This window comes from Cnephaeus nilssonii (genome assembly GCF_951640355.1).
Source record: "Cnephaeus nilssonii genome assembly, chromosome: 6".
NCBI lineage: Eukaryota > Metazoa > Chordata > Mammalia > Chiroptera > Vespertilionidae > Cnephaeus > Cnephaeus nilssonii.
In genome coordinates this window covers 194601-212142 of record NC_137077.1, presented here as the reverse complement: position 1 = coordinate 212142, position 17542 = coordinate 194601, and the positions used below count along the sequence as shown (strand labels likewise).

At 59.0% G+C, this 17542-nt stretch overlaps 2 protein-coding genes across 3 annotated transcripts; both read right to left on the bottom strand.

Moving 5' to 3' along the window:
• Positions 1-2909: 2909 nt before the first annotated feature.
• CPT1B (carnitine palmitoyltransferase 1B) lies at positions 2910-11983 on the bottom strand. The gene is made up of 18 exons (XM_079775811.1): positions 10913-11983; positions 10412-10551; positions 9914-10091; positions 9593-9694; positions 9287-9424; positions 9114-9191; positions 7930-8037; positions 7773-7857; positions 6965-7178; positions 6399-6584; positions 6222-6327; positions 6017-6133; positions 5571-5735; positions 5360-5494; positions 5107-5259; positions 4505-4618; positions 3925-4017; positions 2910-3790 (listed from the first exon to the last, which is right to left on the bottom strand). Exons 1-18 carry the CDS (start codon positions 11051-11053, stop codon positions 3707-3709), a joined length of 2337 nt encoding a protein of 778 aa, XP_079631937.1. The 5' UTR covers positions 11054-11983; the 3' UTR covers positions 2910-3706.
• A 140-nt stretch (positions 11984-12123) lies between these two features.
• Positions 12124-15333, bottom strand: CHKB (choline kinase beta). Of its 2 annotated transcripts, XM_079775813.1 has the most exons (11): positions 14899-15330; positions 14624-14732; positions 14317-14430; positions 14041-14174; positions 13685-13780; positions 13466-13524; positions 13299-13380; positions 13067-13175; positions 12826-12929; positions 12564-12645; positions 12124-12408 (listed from the first exon to the last, which is right to left on the bottom strand). In XM_079775813.1, the coding sequence occupies exons 1-11, from the start codon at positions 15120-15122 to the stop codon at positions 12334-12336; spliced, it is 1188 nt and encodes a 395-aa protein (XP_079631939.1). In that variant the 5' UTR covers positions 15123-15330; the 3' UTR covers positions 12124-12333. The 2 variants fall into 2 exon arrangements, with proteins under 2 accessions (XP_079631939.1, XP_079631938.1); XM_079775812.1 differs by lacking the exon at positions 12826-12929 and having other exon boundaries at positions 14899-15333.
• Between the last annotated feature and the right edge of the window lie 2209 nt (positions 15334-17542).

Genomic DNA, 17542 nt, shown 5'->3' with positions numbered 1-17542 from the left:
AATAGTTTACCAGGCTGAGGAAGGGCACAGGATCCCAGGCAGAAGCTTCAGGGGAGGAAAGGCCGACTTTAGGGAAGGGAGGGTATGTGGCGCTCAGGGTTCTTGGGGAGTCACAGGGGAGACACAGAGATCAGTTGGGCTGGGATGTGAGGGGCCTGGAGTATCCTGCCCAGCAGAGGGAGGTGAACTGTCTCAAACACCCTGTAGGACCCAGGCCCAGGGTGGGCTCTCAGGGAGCCCAGGGATGCCAGTCTGGTCTGCCCATGCCCTTGTGCTTCTGAAACTGGTAACTGTTCACCCAGTGTTTCTTTTATATCCCAGGCACACAGCTAGACTGCATTTCCCAGACTCCCTTGCAATGTGAGTCCTGTATAGAGGGATGTAGATGGAAGTGCTTTGTGTCACCCAGGCCGGATCCAGAAAAGCCTCCCATGAGTGACCCTCTGTCTTGCCCCATGTACCTGCTAGAGGTTGAGCCCAAGGCAACTTGGGAGTGACCTGAGGAAGTCAGGGAGGGCTCTGTCAGCACATGCCTTTGAATAATGTTTGGAGCAGAGTCTGTCTCAGCCAAGTGAGCAGGAATTAAACTGCTATTGAGATTTCAGGGTGTATCTGTTGTGACTAACCTTAACTAGTACAGATCTGCAAAACCATGGGGCACAAGGAACTTGTTTGGGTCTGACGGGTGGTCACCAGAGGTTTATACTCTGGTTGTGCACAGTGTTTTCTCTTATTTTAACTAGGAGCAGGTCAGATAACGTTGGCTGAATTTCAACATTAATTAAAAGCCCGCTGATAAAAACTCTGCTCACTGCTGCTCTCCCAGGGCTGGGCAAGCTGATGTGCCCAGAAGCCCACCCAAATGGACACTTCCCCAGGGTAGGTTACACAGGCACCCGAGAGGCAGGGCTCTGGGAAGAAAGCTCTGCTATGGACTGTCACATTTTGTGAGCACAGGTGTACTTTTATAAGCCTCTCAGGGAGACTCCAAAGAGGTTAGGAGCCTCTGCCCTGGGGTCCTCTCATGTACTTTCAGGGTTTTAACTTCCTTCAAAGCTGTTATCAGGAACCTAGATCTTAGCTTTTTAAAATATTTTATTTATTTATTTTTAATCCTGACCTGAGGATTTTTTTTCCCATTGATTTTTTAGAGAGAGAAATAAAAGGGAGGGAGGAGAGGGAGAGAGAGGGGAGAGAAAAACATTGATGTGAGGGACCGGGATTGGAATCAAACCTGCAACCGAGGTACATGCCCTTAACCAGGAATCAAGAGACCCTTTAGTCTTTGGGCCAACGCTCTAACCACTGGGAAACTGGCCAGGGTGATTTCCTTAGCTTTTACTTTATATTTTCAAGAATCTATGAATATTTCTTTTTAAAAAAAATATTTTTGTTGATTTTTTTTACAGAGAGGAAGGGAGAGGGATAGAGAGTTAAAAACATCAATGAGAGAGAAACATTGATCAGCTGCCTCCTGCACACTCCCCACTGGGGATGTGCCTGCAACCACGGTACATGCCCTTGATTGAATCGAACCTGGGACACTTCAGTCCGCAGGCCAATGCTCTATCCACTGAGCCAAACTAGTTAGGGCTATGAATATTCCTTATAGACATGTCAAACTCAACATTTAAAGAAACCTCATTTAATCATCCAATTACCCAAAAGAGAAAACATGAATTATTTTCCATGTCTCCCTATCAGGTTTATCAGTCCTACCTTTGACGGTCTTGGCTTCCTGATCCTCAGTTCCTTAGTTTGAGTTCTGTCATTTCTCCCAACTCTGCCGCCACCATGAGGAGTACCCTCTGAGAGCCCTTGCTTCTTATCCTTACTGCACCCCACTTTGTGGGAAGCTGGAGTCCAGCCTACGAGCCCCTGGGTCCCCCACTCCACCTGTCCCCTCCCCAACTCCACGCCAGCCGCAGCCTCCAGCATTGCCTCTCCATTGCAGCAGGCGCCACCCACCTGGGAGCTCTGGCTCCTGCTGTCCCCGCAGCCAGGAATCTCTGCCCTCAGCACCTACCTGGCTTGTGCCCTCATCTCCTTGCCTTTGCCACTTTGTCTGAAGTGGTCCCCTTCCCCCATTGCTCCCATCCTCTTACTTACTTTTCTCCTTAGCACGTATTGCTCTCTGACTTGCTATGTACTAGTAACTTATCCTTCTTGGTGACTGCCCATCTCCTTACTAGACTAAACCCCACAGGGAGGGGTACTTTCTATATTTTGCTCACTGCTGTAGCTCAGTGCCTGGCACACTGTGGTACTCAGCAAGCACCTGCTAAATGGATTATTCCAAAAGCCTCCTGGTCTCCCTGCCAGTCACTCCATCCTCTGACCCATGCCTGCCTCACCTAGCGGTGAGTTCCACGTGGGTCGGTGGTGCCCTGTTCACCACTGAATCCCCAGCACAGAGCCAAGTAGGTGGCGGGTGTTCCATAGACACTGGTTCATCAGAGAAGGCCCAGGACTCTACCTAATTCACTGTGGGTTTTTAGCACCCACAGAGTGCTGACATTTGGATTCACTCAAGCATGCAGCAACAGTAATGGAGTGCCTACTTATACTTGCTTTTTTTAATGTAATTTATTGATTTTTGAGAGAAACATCGATGTGTTGTTCCACTTATTTATCTACGCACTCATTGGTGGCTTCTTGTATGTTCCCTGACCAGAGATCGAACCCGTAACCTTGGTGTCCTGGGACAACATCCTAATCAACTGAGCGACCCAGCCAGGGCTACTTGCACTTTCCATAAAAATTATGTTTTGTTTATTTTTATTTTTTTAAAATATATTTTAATTGATTTTTTACAGAGAGGAAGGGAGAGGGATAGAGAGTTAGAAACATCGATGAGAGAGAAGCATCGATCAGCTGCCTCCTGCACACCCCCGCAACCAAGGTACATGCCCTTGACTGGAATCGAACCTGGGACCCTTCAGTTCCCAGGCCGACGCTCTATCCAGTGAGCCACACCAGCTAGGGCTGTTTTGTTTATTTTTAATGTTGCTTTAATAGAGAAGCTGACCTGAGGGAAGCTGCATGTGTTGTTGCAGACTATCCTGTGTGCCTCATGGGCATGACCCCCTGACCCCTGACCTTAGGCCTGGCTGCAGCACCAAGGGGAGGCCGAGGCCCCACGGGGCTGTGCTCGAAGTCAGAGGGGTGCAGAGGGTTGCGGAGGCACCTCTGTGCATAGGAAGCAGGCGGCCCCACTCCCCAGCAGACAAACAGAAGTGACCTCAGGGAACAGGTGGAAGTTCTGAAGCCATGATTTATTCCAAGTGCACGTAGAGGGTGTGGACAGTGACCTCAGCAGAGACACACATTTCCAAGCAAGTCATAGCTGCTCAGTCTCCCAGCCCCAGCCCCTCCCTTACCACCTCTCTGGCCTGAGCTGGGGCAGGGGAGGGCCTCCTAGTTCCCACACAAAACACAGGAACCTAAGGGCTCAGGGAGGATCCCACAGCCTTATCTTTATTAGTATCTAGCAAGAAAAAAAATCAAAAGTCCCTCCCTGCTCCAACCAACCCCCCCTCCACCTGGTGGGTCCTCGGGGAGCAGCGTCTGCCGGGGGGACGCCTGCTGCCAGAGCTGTCCTTGGAGCCTGGGCACCTGTGCATGGCCACCCCGGGGCCTGTAAGCTGACCACAGGCCCACTCCTCCACACGTGGGGACGGAAGGGCAGCTGGCACGTCCCCAGCCCTCAGCTGTCGGCCTTGGGCACTTTGAAAAGATCCGCGATGTCCAGCAGAGCCTGGCGGATGTGGTTCCCAAAGCGCTGGGCGTTCTGTGGGAGCCAAGACTCAGACCCAGCTCCAGGCGAGCCCCTGCCCTCTGTCCCACAAAAGAGAACTTTCCCTAGCTAGGCAGGGCCCAGGGTGGTGCCCCCTCCTCAGGGCTGAGCTGGAGCAGGAGACTCACCGTCTCTGAGCTGGAGAACTTGCTGGAGATGTGGAAGAAGATGGTGTTCTCACCCGCGATCATGTAGGAAACCCCATAGCCGTCATCCGCCACCTGAGGCAGCACCGGGATGAAGATAGGAGGTAAGCTAGACCTGGAGCATCTGAGGCCAAGCTGAGGCTGCCTGGAAATCCCCACAAGATTCCCAGGAGGGCCCCCACCCCAGATGCTGCATTTTCACTTTTCCTGAGGTCAGGACTACACCTAGGAAACAGTGTGAAAACCCAAGAGCTTCCCCCGTCCCCCAACCCCCGATCCAGGATCTCAGCTTCCCTCAGGAGGCTCCAGGTCACCGCCTCACTCCAGGGGTGTCTCTAGAACCCTGACTGACTAGCCCAGTGAGCGTCTCAGTGGGAGAGCTGCACGCAGAAGGGAAGCCGGCCTGGCGCGGTCCTGCTCCAGAGGGGTCCCAGGCACCTGTTTCCACGCAGGGCAGGGCCACGGCTGTGTTCCTGATCTGGTCTGACCCTGAGGCCCTGCAATCCCCACTGAAACCCCCGGGCCCCGTCCTACCCACTCATCCCCCTTCAAGGGCACTTACGGGGCCAAAGCCGCCACCAGCGCCCAGATGATTGGGGTACTTTTTTGCGTCAAACATGCCGATCTGGAACTGAGCAGTCTGGCTGGTGGAGAGGCGCCAGGGTTCAGAGAGCACCTGTAACGGGAGGCTGCAGCCGTCAGAGACCTGTGCTCAGTGCACGCCTGCTGACAGGTGGTGTCCGAGTACCTGCGTGAGCCAGGCACTGTCCGGCCGAGAAAGCAGAAGGAACACAGGGCAGGACCTCCCTGACTGCTGCCCCTCCCCCAGTTCTCACCATTACAGCATCTGCACAAAACAGCTGACCTGCCCACCCCTCTGCCTCCCCTCCTCCAGCTGCTCCTCCATTGGCTCCGCCCTCCCCTCCTGCTGTCTGGGCGCTGGAGGTCCCTTCCACAGGAACGTGCTGCCAGCCTGATTCCCCTTAGCTTCTTCCCTTTCCTCAGGGGCACCCGTCACCCCTGACATGCCACACGTTCATCTGTCCATCCCCCTCACAACACCACCAACTCCATGCTCAGAGCCAGGACCACCTGGGAGGTGTGGAGCGGGAAGCCCTCCAGGAGGCCGTGGGGACAGGGGACACACCCATCAACACAACTGACCTCAGCCAGGAAAGGGGAGCTGACCCCCAGGTACTTGGAGACCACGTACAAGCAGAAGAGGTGCCTGTCGATGCCAGCCCCTGTCATGGCCAGGCGGTACATGTTCTGGTGCTTCTCTGAGGCTTTCCGGAAGAGACTCTGGAGGTCTGCTTTCTGCGGGGCAGAAGGGAAGCAGTGAGCAGCCCTGACCCTCGAGGCGGCATGAGGCGGGGGCAGAGGGGTGTCCCCTCACTGTGTGGCCAGGGGGGCTCACCGTGTGGGACCCCTGCACCATGGCCTTGACGAAGGCTGTGGACTCATTGGTACAGGAACGAACGGTCTCGGTCCGTCCCTCCCGGAACAGTCTGGTCATCGAAGCTTCGTAGGTCAGGCAGAACTTGCCCTTGTCCTGGGGAACATGGAGGGGTGAGCCTAGCAGGCTGAGCCCGGTGCTGCCTGCACAGCGCCAGCCCGAGGGCCCCTACCCGGAAGTGAGCCAGCTGCAGGGCGATCTGCACGAAGGCATCGGGGCTGGTCCGGCACTTCTTGATGAGGCCTTTGCCGAAGGGGAAGAACTGGAAGCAGTACAGCTCCACGTCGTCGGCCAGCGCCTTGGCCACCTGGTAGGAGCGCTCGATGGCCACCTGGCACTGAGGAGACACGGGAGGGTCAGGAGGCTGTGCTGGGGAGTCTCAGGGCTCTCGACACCTTCGGGGGAGAGAGGCACTGTCACATGCCCCGTGACCACCAGGCTCCTACCTCACAGCTTCTCTAACCACTGGCCCCGGAGGTCCATTAACCCTGTGGCTAGTCTGGACCGGAGAGCTCCAGCCACACCCACTGGGGCTGGGCCGGAGGAGAGGGGGCCGCAGAGCATCCAGGTACTTATCACTCTCCCATGCCTGTCCCCACCCCTTCTCGGCCTACGCACCCGCTCAGGAATGTCCCACTGCAGCCGCTGAGGTGGCGTCAGCGTGAGGTTCGGTTTGCCCACGCAGTGCCCAGTCTCCGTGTAGCCCAGGTGGAAGATGTCAGTGCCCAGAGCAAACTGCAGGGAGAAGGTCGGGCTGAGAGCTGTCCTCGTTCCCCGCTGTCTCCCACAGCCTGCCCCAGAGGACTCCTCTCTGGCCTCTTACCTCCCAGAGGTGTCCCATGATAGGGGCGTCTGCCCATGAGTGTTCCGTGTTGAGACCCAACTGGCCATTCTTGAAGGCCACGAGGGTGAAGGACTTGTCGAACCACCTGCGGGAACAGCAGACGTAGTGATGACGGAGGCTGGGGGAAGGCTCGGCAGCAGTGGGGCGGGGCTGTACCTGTTGTAGCAGTTGCCGTGCAGCAGGGCCTTGCCGTAGAGGCTAAGGCTGGCCTCGTTTTCGGGGTCATAGCTGTGAGACTCCTCGTCCAAGACCACAAAGAAGGCGGCACGCTCAATGGCATCCAGAGCAGCCCTGTTCTTGCCGGAGCTGAAGAAGGTCTTGCGCGCCTGTGCCCACTCCACTCTAGGGTGTGAGGGGAGGGTGAGTACAGGGCCAGTCGGGCCAAGGACGAGGGCACCACCCAGGACCTGGCCAGGCCTGGAGCGGAGCACGGTGGGCTGCCAGGCTGTCCTGGAAGGTGTCCCTGCCCCTATGCAACCCCCTTGCTGCCCCCCAGTTAGAGGTTATGGCAGCCAGGCCACTGCCATTGCCACCAGTGCCCTCACTGCGGGCCGCAGTTTGCACAGAGGATGCTCTGCCTGGTGCGCCCCTTCTTCTGTCATGCCTCCGGCTCCAAGTCCTGGGGTGGGGCCACTCAGGCCGCAGACAGGGCACCGCCCGCCCAGGTCCTGGCTATGGCTGGGCCAAGCCCCTCTCCCCAGGAAGACATGCCACTGGGATACCTTCCGCCGGCAGTGAGGGCCGCCAGCCGCTCCTCCCCAGGCTGGGGCGGGGAGGGGTCGTCCAGGATCCTCTGGAACTGCAGCTCCAGGTCCCGGGGCTTGAGCAGGTTGGAGCCCTTGAGCAGGTTGGAGCCCTCGTAGAGCCACACCTTGAAAAAGCGGCCCTTGTGGTAGACGGCCACGTGCCTGCTTTCGTTGAAGTGCTGCAGCACGTCTGTGACAGAGCCAGCGCGTGGGCAGGGAGCACCTTCCTGCCCGGCAGCCCTGGGCGGGGCGGGGCCCACCCGCCATGAGCCTTCCGTGGCCCATGTGGCTCCTGCTGAGCCAGGCCTCTGCCTGGGCCTCCCTCCCTCCGCCCGGGCCTGTGCTGGCTGCTTCCATGCCTCTCGTTTATGCCAACAACGGTCCCCAGAGGCATTTCACAGAAGAGGAAACAAAGCTCGAGGAAACAACACAGACTCCCAGTGTCAGGAGCACAGGCTGCTGCTCCTGTCCCTGCCAGACCCCGCGAGCTGCCCTCCCCGTCGTCAAGGGCAGCAGCACCCCTCCGAGTGCTCCTCACTCTGGAGGCCTGCCCTGTACGGGAGGCCTGCAGTGGGGACTTGGGGTCCCAGAACTAGTGTCATGCCTGTAAGCAGCAGGCGGCTAGTTTTGGTAAAAAAAACAAAAAACTGGCCATCTTGACAGTTACACCCCGAGACAGCGGGGGTGCTGGTGACAAGCAGGTGGCAGGACCTCGCCGTGGCGGCCCAGAGTCGGGAGGGAAGGGGATCTTCCTGACGGCTCACCACAGACGCTATGGCCGTACCTGTCTCCTTGCCCGGGATCCGCGTGGTGTTGAACATCCTCTCCATCTGGTTGGAGCACATGGGCACAATGCCCAGTGCCATCACCTAGGAGGGAGGCACAGCATGGCTAAGGCAGGGCCTCCTCTCCCTTCAGCCCTCAACCCCAACACAACTCACAGGCTTGATGTCCTCGCGGTCCAGCTTGCGGCGGTATGTGATCATGGCGTGAACGATGTTTCCCAAGCGGGCAGCCTGCACGTCCGTGTTCTTGATGAGCACAAAGTCCTGCAAGAGAGAGCCGAGGCTGCAGGGCAGCGTGACAGGTATGGGGGGCCACCTGGTTTCCCTGCTCGTGGCCTGAGGGATCTTGTCCCTTTTCCCCAGTCTGTCCCGTGCTCACTGTCAGGTGAACCTGCCAAAAATGAGATGCCCACCTGACCCCGTCACTCCTCGGCCCCAGCTCCGACCTGAGCGGTTTTCCCATAACCTATTTGCTTGTGTTTTGTTTACTTTGCCTTGAGAAAGGGGTTCCCACCACTAAAAACAAAACAAAACAAAACAAAACAAAACAAAACAAAACAAAACAAAAACCAGCTTAAAACCTCAGGTACAGATGAGTTGTGTGTGAGTTTCTGGGAGGACAGGTGTGGGAAGGAAGGGAAGGACAGCATGCGATTCAGAATGAGCTGTGGCCTAGCCTGTGTGGCTCAGCAGTTGAGCATCAGCCCATGCACCAAGAGGTCACAGGCACATGGTCAGGGCACATGCCTGGGTTGAGGGCTCGATCCCCAGTAGAGGGTGTGCAGGAGGCAGCCTATCGATGTTGATGTTTCTCTCTCATCTAAGTTTCTATCTCTCTCTCCCTCTCCCTTCCTCTCTAAAAATCAATAAAAACATATTTTTAGAAAGTGAGCTCTGGACAGTGGGAGAGCAGAGGGCACACGGCTGTGTGATCCGTCCTGTGCACAGGCCGGTGCTGGGGCAGGACGAGGGCCAGTCATGCAACATAGGAGCCAATGTGGCCTCCCGAGTGCTGAGAGCAGCTGCTCTGGATCCACAATGACACCTCGGCAAGCCTAAGGGAACTCCCTGGTGATGGCATCAGGATGGCTGCGAGCCCACAGCCGGGAGGCCACTGAGGGAACCCAGGAAGGAAGTGACGGCGCCCGGGCTGGGCAGCGAAGTGAGCCCGAGGGACCCTGCGAGGGGCTACTGGGTTCTCCGGACCCTCAGTATCCCCATCGCCCCTAAGTTGCTTCCTGACTATTCTCCGAGGGCCTCTCCCATCTTCCTTTTCCTTCAGGCCTCACCCCAGAATCCCCCCTTGCCTGTGGAAAGGGCCACCAATGGCTACCTCTTACCATCACATAATAGTTGCTGTTCACCATGAGGGGGTCCCTGCCTCGAAGGTAGATGTATTCTTCCCACCAGTCACTCACCTGTGGGTGGGTGTGAGGTTAGGGCTGGGGTCGAGGGCAGGGTGCGGGCGGCCAGGATGTGAAGGGGGTGAGGGTAAGCCCAGAAGGGGACTCACATAGTTAGTTGCCCACCACGACTTGAATACCAGGTACTTCTGCAGCCTGGGGGCAGTCTTGTCCTGGAATTCCTTGGCTAGTACCTCCATGCGCTGATACTTCTCGTCATCCAACAAGGGCCGCACAGACTCCAGGTACTATCCGGCCAGGTTACCGTCAGTGTGGGGGCCAGGCAGCAGTGGCTGCCTCTGTCCCGACCCTGTTCTGACCCAGCCTCAAATCTGCTCTCAAATCCACTCTTTGAAGGGGACAAATCCCAAGTCCGGCCTACCCTGCCCACCATGATGCCTGACACAGGCCCTTACCCGCTGAATGGTGGCTTGCACGCTGGGCACGGGAAGCTTGGGCAGGGACGTCTGAAAGCTGTATAGCATGGGCCGCCCGCTGGACAGAAGGCGGACACAGGTCTGGGGGGTGCAGAGCAGAGTGTGTTGGGCTGGGAATCAGGGGACAGAATGGAAACAAAGTAGCCAACACCTAAGGAGCTGGACCCCAAGCTCTCAGAACTAGGACAAACCCATGTGCAGGCACCGGTGCCCCCTGCCTGTCCCCTCCAGCTCAGGACCCCAAAGGGGGTGCCCGGGTCTCAGACCAGATGCCTGAAGCCCTCCACCACTTGCGCTCACCGCCCAGACTTTGGTGCTGCGGCTGGTCTGGCCGTGTGCCTCAAACATCCACCCGTGGTAGGAGAGCAGCAGCTTCAGGGTTTGGCGGAAGAAGAAGATGCCCACGATCCAGACCCCCGTGGAGAAGATGGCCATGCTGACCAGGGCCCGTGTCTGTGGGGTCTGGTAGGGGCCAAACCTGTCAGAGAAGGGGAGAGGGGAAAGGGCTGCAGGGGGTGCACGGGAGGCCAGCCTCAGGGGAATTCTGACCCTGCACCCTCCACAGCTGTGAACCATCTGGGGGAGGCACCTCCCTGGGTACACTCACAACTAAGTGCTACACACACACACACACACACACACACACACACACACACACACACGGACTAGGGCCTGAGATGATGGTGGCCAGGGGAGGGCTGCTCCTACAGCCTCTAGTGGCTGTCGCCCTGTGTCTGCCCGGCTCAGGAACCCTGGCTTTGAGGCTCACCCAACCTCCTTGGTGGCCCTGTTCCTCACCTCTCAGGGAGGTGTTTCTGGATGTAACAGACCAGCCCATTGGAGATGTCCAAATTGCAGTAGGAAGAACCCACTGTTGCCATGACGACAGCCAGCCAGCTGGTAGGGCTGCCAGGATACACACCCCTAAGGATGCCGTTCTGTGGAGCAGAAACAGGCACGCTTACCGGCGGCAAGCAAGCACCTGTGAGGTCCTGGTCTTCGCCTGGGAGGTTTTCTCCTTGGGTCACCTGCCGTGTTCTTAGTACTTCACACCCCATACCTGCAGCACCCAGTTACTCAGCGCCTGATGCTACTTCTTGCACACCTGTCTCCCCTCCACGCCTTGAGCACACCTCTGGTTTCTGCACTGCTAGAACATGTTCCCCAGCAGAACTGCCAGCCCAGCTTGAGGTGGAGGACCTCGACAATAGAGCAGCAGCTGACACCTGGCCCCGCCTCCGCAAGGCTCTGTTCTGCACCTGCTGGCAGGGAAGGGCCAGGAGAACCACCTGTGCGCACCTTGATGCGAATCAGGCGTTTCTTCCAGGCGTTGATCTCAGTCAGGTAGAGGTGTTTCAGGGCCTCCCGACTGAGCCGGAAGTCGAACCCATCTGGGGTCACAGTGAACTGGAAGGCCACAGCCTGGTGCGCTTCCGCCATCCTGGGGGTTGGCTGGCACCTGGGAGGGAGCAGGAAGGTGTTTGGGTGGGCTCAGGTCTGCCCCGCCCCCAGCCTGCCCCTGCCCCTGCCCCCACCGAGCTAGTGGTCGCCCAGCCAGCGGCCCAGGCCCCCCGGCCCCCCAGCCCTGCCAACCGCCGGCCGGCAAACCCTCGCGCCCGCGTTCAGGGCAGGCTTCGCTGCACCGGCGCAGGAGTCAGGAAGGGGGTCAAGGCCTTGAAAACTTCAGGATCCCGTAGGGCAGTGAAGGGCGGCCTCGGTGCCCCGGGCAGCGTTGTCTTCTGGAGCGCGGCGGGGTCCGGGGGCCCCCAGCCCCGACCGCGTGGGGCCCGGCGCGTCCTCGCCCCCGCACTGCGCTCTGGGCCGCCCGGGGGGGCCTGTGTTGCCCCCAACTCCACTCACAGCTCTCGGGTTCACTCCTGCCTGCGTGTGGGGCCAGTCGCTCTGGCCCGTGTCCCCGCGTCCTTCAGGCCGGCCACCCCCGCCCCGCCCTCACCGGAACCTGACACCCTCTCCCAAATTTGGGTTGAGAAAACAGATGCGGGGCGGCAACCAGAACCCCTCCCCTCCATGGCGGAAATCGGGAGTGGGAGGGCAGCTTTCCGCAAGGTGAAGATTGCTCAAAGGTCTGGGGACCCAGCGCGCGGAGAGTGGGGGTGGGGCACAGGGTCTCACGTGAGCGGGTGGCATTGGAGCTAAAAATAGTCGAATGTAGGGGAAAGGTCACCCGTGTCAGCGGCGCGGCCTGTGCCCTGATCTCCAGGGCGAAGGGCTGAGCAGCCCCACCCAGAGCGCACTTTGCACCATTCCTCCCCAGTCCCCTGCCCAGTTCCTCCGAGGATTTATCCACTTCTAAGCTGGACCCGGGGTGAGGGGTAAGGGAGGGGCCTGCAATCGGCAGAATGGACCCGGAACCACTTTCCCGCCCAGAGCACTGAACAGCCATGCTTTTCAGGAGGGGAAACCGAGGCTCAGAGCAGTGGTCACTTTGTCAGTCTATGTGCATCCTTGTGGGTACTTTTTGCTGGACTGAGCAGGGCTGGAACAGGGTGTGAAGTAAGAAGCTCGTTTATTGTTTCAAGGTACACAGACCAGGGGTTCCCGCCCCTGGGGACCTGCTCAAACTGGGGGCAGAGATCACCCTCCTCACCCAGCTCACTGGAGGCTCAGGGGTCCCCAGGGCCTCCTGCTCTTTGCCCCTCCCCCCCCAAGGTCCTGCAGGGGAGGCTCTGGGAACGTCCAAGGAGCTGTGGGGTGGAGAGTCAGGATGGGGGTTGGAGGCTGGTCAGCTGCCCCTTCTGCTGGAAGTACAACTGGAACCGAGACTGGGCGTACTCCTGGGGAGGAGACCACCCCACACACTGGTGAGCAGGCCTGGGAGGAGTTCCCACAGCCCCCATCTGCCCACAGCCTCCCAGGGCTGCCCTGAGGCAGGACCAGAGGCCCCTGTGACTCCTCCTCCCCCACCGAACTGGCCACCTGGGTTACTCACCAAGTAACCGAATTCTATGGTGGACATGGATGCCTGGAGGATGGACCAGAGACCCCAAAAGAAGTGGGACGCCAGAGCATACCTGAGGGAGGTGGGGAGAGCAGGGGGATTGGGAGCACATCTGGCATCGCCTGAATCCGAGCTCCAACTTCTCCCCCACTGCCCTAACCCCACCCCGTCCCAACTCTTCCAATCAGCCTTGCTCCCCCACACCCACTGGGCACTGGCCCCCTGCTCCACCCGCCCAGCCACCTTTCCTCACCGATTAACCTCTACTAGCAAATCTTCTTCCAGTTTCCTCTGCTCCTCTGGGGAGACGATCTCCCCTTTCTTTGCCTCTGCCAGATAATGGCGAATAAAATGGAGCTAAGATCAACAGACCAGAGTCAGGAAATGGGGAGCATGGAGAACTTCCTAGTTAACCCCCTTTCTCACCTCTCCAACCAGGCTTCTCCTTCCTTGTTCACAGGCCAAGTTCTACTCCCCAGCCTCCAGCCACATACCTGCTGCCCCTGCGTGGGGTAGTCTGCCGGCTGTGCTTTGTAGAAAGGCCACTCCTCGTGAGTATAATCATAAACCCACTCACAAAAATGGTTCCCAATGTCAAAGCCCCTGGGGGAATAAGGTGGACACTCAGTCCCCAAATCTGCTGGGCGGCTGGGAGGCAGAGATGGAGGCCTGGTCTGAGTTCCAGGGCTCTGTGGGGACAGACCCATGGGAGCCATGGGGTCTCACCGGTAGTTGTAGCTGCTGTACTCAAAGTCGATCAACATGATGCTGTCGGCGTTTTCTGGCTCTGAGAGCAACAAGATGTTCCCTGGGGGATGCAGTGGGGTACTGGTCACTCCAGGGCCCTCGGGCCCCTGCACCTTAGATTGGAAGACTCAGGTGACGTTTCCTACCTTCCTGGATGTCGTTGTGGCAGAAAACTACTGGTGACGGGGTAGAGTCGAGCAACTTCCTGCAGGGGACAGGGGCATGTGTCTGAGCAGGAGTGACTAGGGGAGAGTCAGAGCCACCTGTGTGGGCCCTCGGGCAAAGCCTGGGGAGGCCACCGCAGGTTCCCAGCAGCACCTCCTGTGCTCTCTGCCCCCTCCCCATCCTGTCCTGCCTGCCCTCACCTGAGGTTGCCCATCTCATCCTTCAGGCTATACATCTCCAGCAGGTTCATCTGGGGGAGGCCAGTGGGGGGCAGGTCCAGGATCTGCTTTAAGTACCTGAAGTCCAAAGAATAGGACACACTCACTCCACTATCCCTCTCCGCTGGCTCTCCTGTCTACCAGGCTGCCCAGCCATTTCCCTGTCACTGCATGGCTTGTCTGGCAGATGTTTGGAAGCCTGTTCTGTGAGAGACCATGCTAGACCCTGGGACACCTGACCCAAAAGTGGCCGGCTGAACAGCGTCATGGTGCTTTGTCAGAGCCCAGCCTGAGGGTCCAGCCAGGTGTGAGGAGCCCTCCGGAGGTCCCGGACTCACCGCTCCATGGTCCCAAACAGCCAGTGGGGCTCCTTAGTGAAGGGCATCTCCATGCCATGGAACCGGGCCATCTTCGTGGCAATGGCTGCTGACAGCATGGGCTCTCGAAGGTCTCGCGTTTTCAGTGGCAGGCTCTGCACCCAGGAACCTCTCAGGGTGGTGAGGGGGCTGGGGCAGGAGGGGGTAGGGATGGGGCAGTGGGGGAGGTCAGGGTCTCGCGGTCAGGGACCTGAGGGCAGACACTGGGAAGGGGCTGGGGAAGGAGGTGCCTCGTACTGGGATGTACTGCTCCAGCCGGCCCTCTGGAAAGACTCCGTAGAGTTGGGGCCCCAGGGACCGCTCCGCAAGGATGGCGAACATCACACTTTCAAGGACCAAGGAGTCCACGCCCTGAAGGAAGATGGACAGCGAGGGGCGGGAGTCGCACGGCCAGCGGCTGGGCAGAGCGCGGAGAGTCTGCGTCCTGCTCCCAGCACAGCCAAGCTTCAGCCCATAACCGGCAGGTTCCAGCCCCTGAGCCTCGGGCCTCGGTGGGGCAGTGCCACCTGCCAGGCCCCCTGGGCAGCCCTCGCTCCGGCCTCACCTGCAGGATGGCCCCGTACAGCCGCAGCAGCACCTCCCGCGGCTCCTCGCCGACGCTGGGCAGGTGGTCCGGCAGCGAGCAGCGGAAGAGCAAGTTGCTGAGGCCCCCGCTGCGGACCACACCGGGGTCTCAGCCGCCGCCAGCTCCCCGCCCTGCCCGTCCTCCCCCGCCCCGCACGCAGAGGCTGCAGAACCGCGGGGCATCCTCGGAGACCTTGCCTGCCCCCGCCCCCGCCCCGGCCCGCAACTGGCAGGGGCTGACCCCTGACCTCCCACCTCACGGGGTCAACTCGCAGCTCCTCCGGCCGCACCCGGCGCCAGGCCCCGCCCAGGTACTCCCGGCACCACTGGTGGGCTCGGCGCTCGGTGTCTCGCGACTGCGCGGAGCCCCGCCGCTGGTTCGGGACTGCTTCCGGGCCCTTAGGTTGCCGCACGCTGTCCTTGGCCAGGCGGCCGCCGACAGTCCCGCCTCCAGCCACCGCAATTCCCTCAGCCGCCATGGCGAGGGCTCGGCCCCGGCCCGGCCCGGCCCAACGCTCGGCGCGCTCAGCCTCCTAGGCGGGCTCGGCTGCGCACGGCTCTGCTTCCGGCCCGCCGGCGCCCCGCAGGTCGCGCTCGGGCCTCTCCGGCTTTGTTCGGCTCCTGGCGACGCCACTCGGCTCTCTCCGCGACCTGGTCCCGAGCCCTTTCGGAGGCCAAACTCTGCGCGTCTCCTCTGGCCCCGCCCCTGCTCGCTCGCGCTCTGGGCGGGGCCGCAGGAGAAAAAGGAAGCGGCGTCGCCAATCAGAAGCGTCCTGAGCGGAGTCACGCTGGCCAATTGTTGTGAGCGGAGGGTCACGCTGGCCAATCCCGTGGGCGGGTGTGTTGAAGGGAGGACGGGCTTCGCCGGGAACCCGAGCGGACCAGCCGCGCGGTCGCCAGCGGCGGCGCCTCACTGAGCTTCGGCGGGGAAGTGTGAGTGTGACGGGTCCCGAGCGTGGTCACACCAGGGGAGGCGGAGCGGGCGTGGCGCATGGAGGTGCCGAGTGAACACTGGATGTGATGAAACATTGTGACCCTTGGGACGATTTTAATGACGCCACGAGCCTTAGATCCCTGACCACCGCCGAGCCCTGGGGGGGAGCGCGCCTCTGAGAGAAGCTCTTGTCCTGCTTGAAACCAGGGTCGCCATGCCCCACGCGCTGCCCCTCTGGTTCTCAGACCTAGAACCAGTTACAGGATCCAACCCAGGAGGGAAAGGCTCGGCCGCGGAGCAGACACTGGAGCTGCGTCACCGCCCCTGGGCCTCCTGGGCCTCCGCTGCTGCCCCGGCAACCACAAGGCCTTGACCCCCAGGGTCTGCGACAGGCCTGTTGGAGGTGGCGGGGTTTTTTTTTTTTGGTTAAATAGATGGGCAGCTGGCGAGTGGTTTGATTTGAATAACCAGAGAGAAATCAAGAATCGGTGACCAGAAGATGAATGTCAGTTGCTGCCGCGGGAAATCACAACCTCGCCCTGTTTAAGTCTGAGCCAGACCTGAAACCTGCAGCTCACCGGCTGAAAGGGAGGCCTGGGCCCTTCCGGGAAGGACCTTACCATCCTATCTAAAAAAGATGTAATATGCAAATGGTCGTTACACGTGAAGGGTAACGACCAACCTGGAACTATGGGATCACGGATCAGCAGGAGGGTGGGGCAGCGAGCTACGAGTGGATGCTGGGCGCGGAGAGCTAGAGGAGGGGGCAGGGCAGCAAGCTATGGGGTGGGACGGGGGAGCTACTGGAGGGCGCAGTGAGGTACTGGCGCTCGGATTGGTGCGCAGGGCTACTGGTGTTACCATAAGTGTATACAAAAACGTTCCTCAATCCTTCCCCAAAGGGACCAAGAGCCCCTTAATAAAGTAACTGATTTACTTTGGAAAAGCCCCTCCAGACCTTTCAGGGCTGTTAGATATAGGATCTGCGCTGATACTGTGCAGGACACCTGAAGCATCGTGAGCCACTGGATGGAAGAGGGGTTCTGGGAGTCAGGTGATGAACCTAAGCCCTAGGGTTATTTTTCTGGCCCCAGTGCACACTGGGGTTGGGGTACCTCGCTGTGGGCAGAGCCTGTACATGGATTCCTGGCCTGTAGGATAAGAATTACGGTAACAGCAAAGGGGAACACCTGGAACTCCTCAGCACACTCACCTGATCAGGATAGTAAATCAGAAACTAAGCTGCCCGGTGGGATTGCAGAGGTGGTGTCACACTCAAAGACAAAGTGGTCGTCCCTAGTTCGTCCCGTTCAGTTCACCTGGATGGCCCTTGCAAAGTCCAGATGGCTTCAAGTAAATGATGGTGGCCTACCACACAGCAGCTGTGTCGGACCCAGTGTCTTTAATGGGACCGATTAACATACCTCTGGCTTTGATCAGGCACTTACTGGTGTGGTGAATAGTCTTTTCAGTTTCCAAAAGCAGTTCACATTTATAAGAGGAGCATAGCCAAACACATCCATTGTCTTGCTTCATGACAGTTTTAACTCTCTGTCACAGTATAATCCACTGAGACCTTGATCATCCAGGCATCCCACAGAACATCGATGACATGCTAATGGGACATGTGTAGAAAGAAGTGACAAGTGCTCTATCCTTGGTGAGAAAATGCATGCCAGAGAATGAGCACTAAGTCCCCGGAAGTTCTGGAGCCCGCCAGCAGTGAGGTGTTAAGGGGTGCAGTGTTGTAGGGCAACCAGGGCATCGCCTCCAGGATAAGGAGGTTACCGTGTCTTGCATGAAGAAAGCGTGGCACTTGATGCAGCTCTGGATTTTGGAGTCAGCACGTACCACACTTGGGAATACTGTTGTGACCCATTTACTGGGTGACTAGGAAGGGGCCCAGGGCAAAGGAGGCTCTGTTGAAGGTCCGGATTAGAGGATGGGTTCCCCTGCCACTTAGAA

What these genes read in the sequence shown, in the direction of transcription:
- CPT1B (XM_079775811.1), bottom strand. Translation starts at nt 11,053, where the DNA reads ATGGCGGAAGCGCACCAGGCTGTGGCCTTCCAGTTCACTGTGACCCCA. An exon ending in TGCAAGCCACCATTCAGCGG is followed by an intron (nt 9,425 to 9,592) that starts GTAAGGGCCTGT and finishes CTGGCCGGATAG; the next exon opens with TACCTGGAGTCTGTGCGGCC. An exon ending in ACCGCGAGGACATCAAGCCT is followed by an intron (nt 7,858 to 7,929) that starts GTGAGTTGTGTT and finishes CCTCCCTCCTAG; the next exon opens with GTGATGGCACTGGGCATTGT.
- CHKB (XM_079775812.1), bottom strand. Translation starts at nt 15,122, where the DNA reads ATGGCGGCTGAGGGAATTGCGGTGGCTGGAGGCGGGACTGTCGGCGGC. An exon ending in GATGAGATGGGCAACCTCAG is followed by an intron (nt 13,525 to 13,684) that starts GTGAGGGCAGGC and finishes TGTCCCCTGCAG; the next exon opens with GAAGTTGCTCGACTCTACCC. An exon ending in TACAGCAGCTACAACTACCG is followed by an intron (nt 13,176 to 13,298) that starts GTGAGACCCCAT and finishes TTATTCCCCCAG; the next exon opens with GGGCTTTGACATTGGGAACC.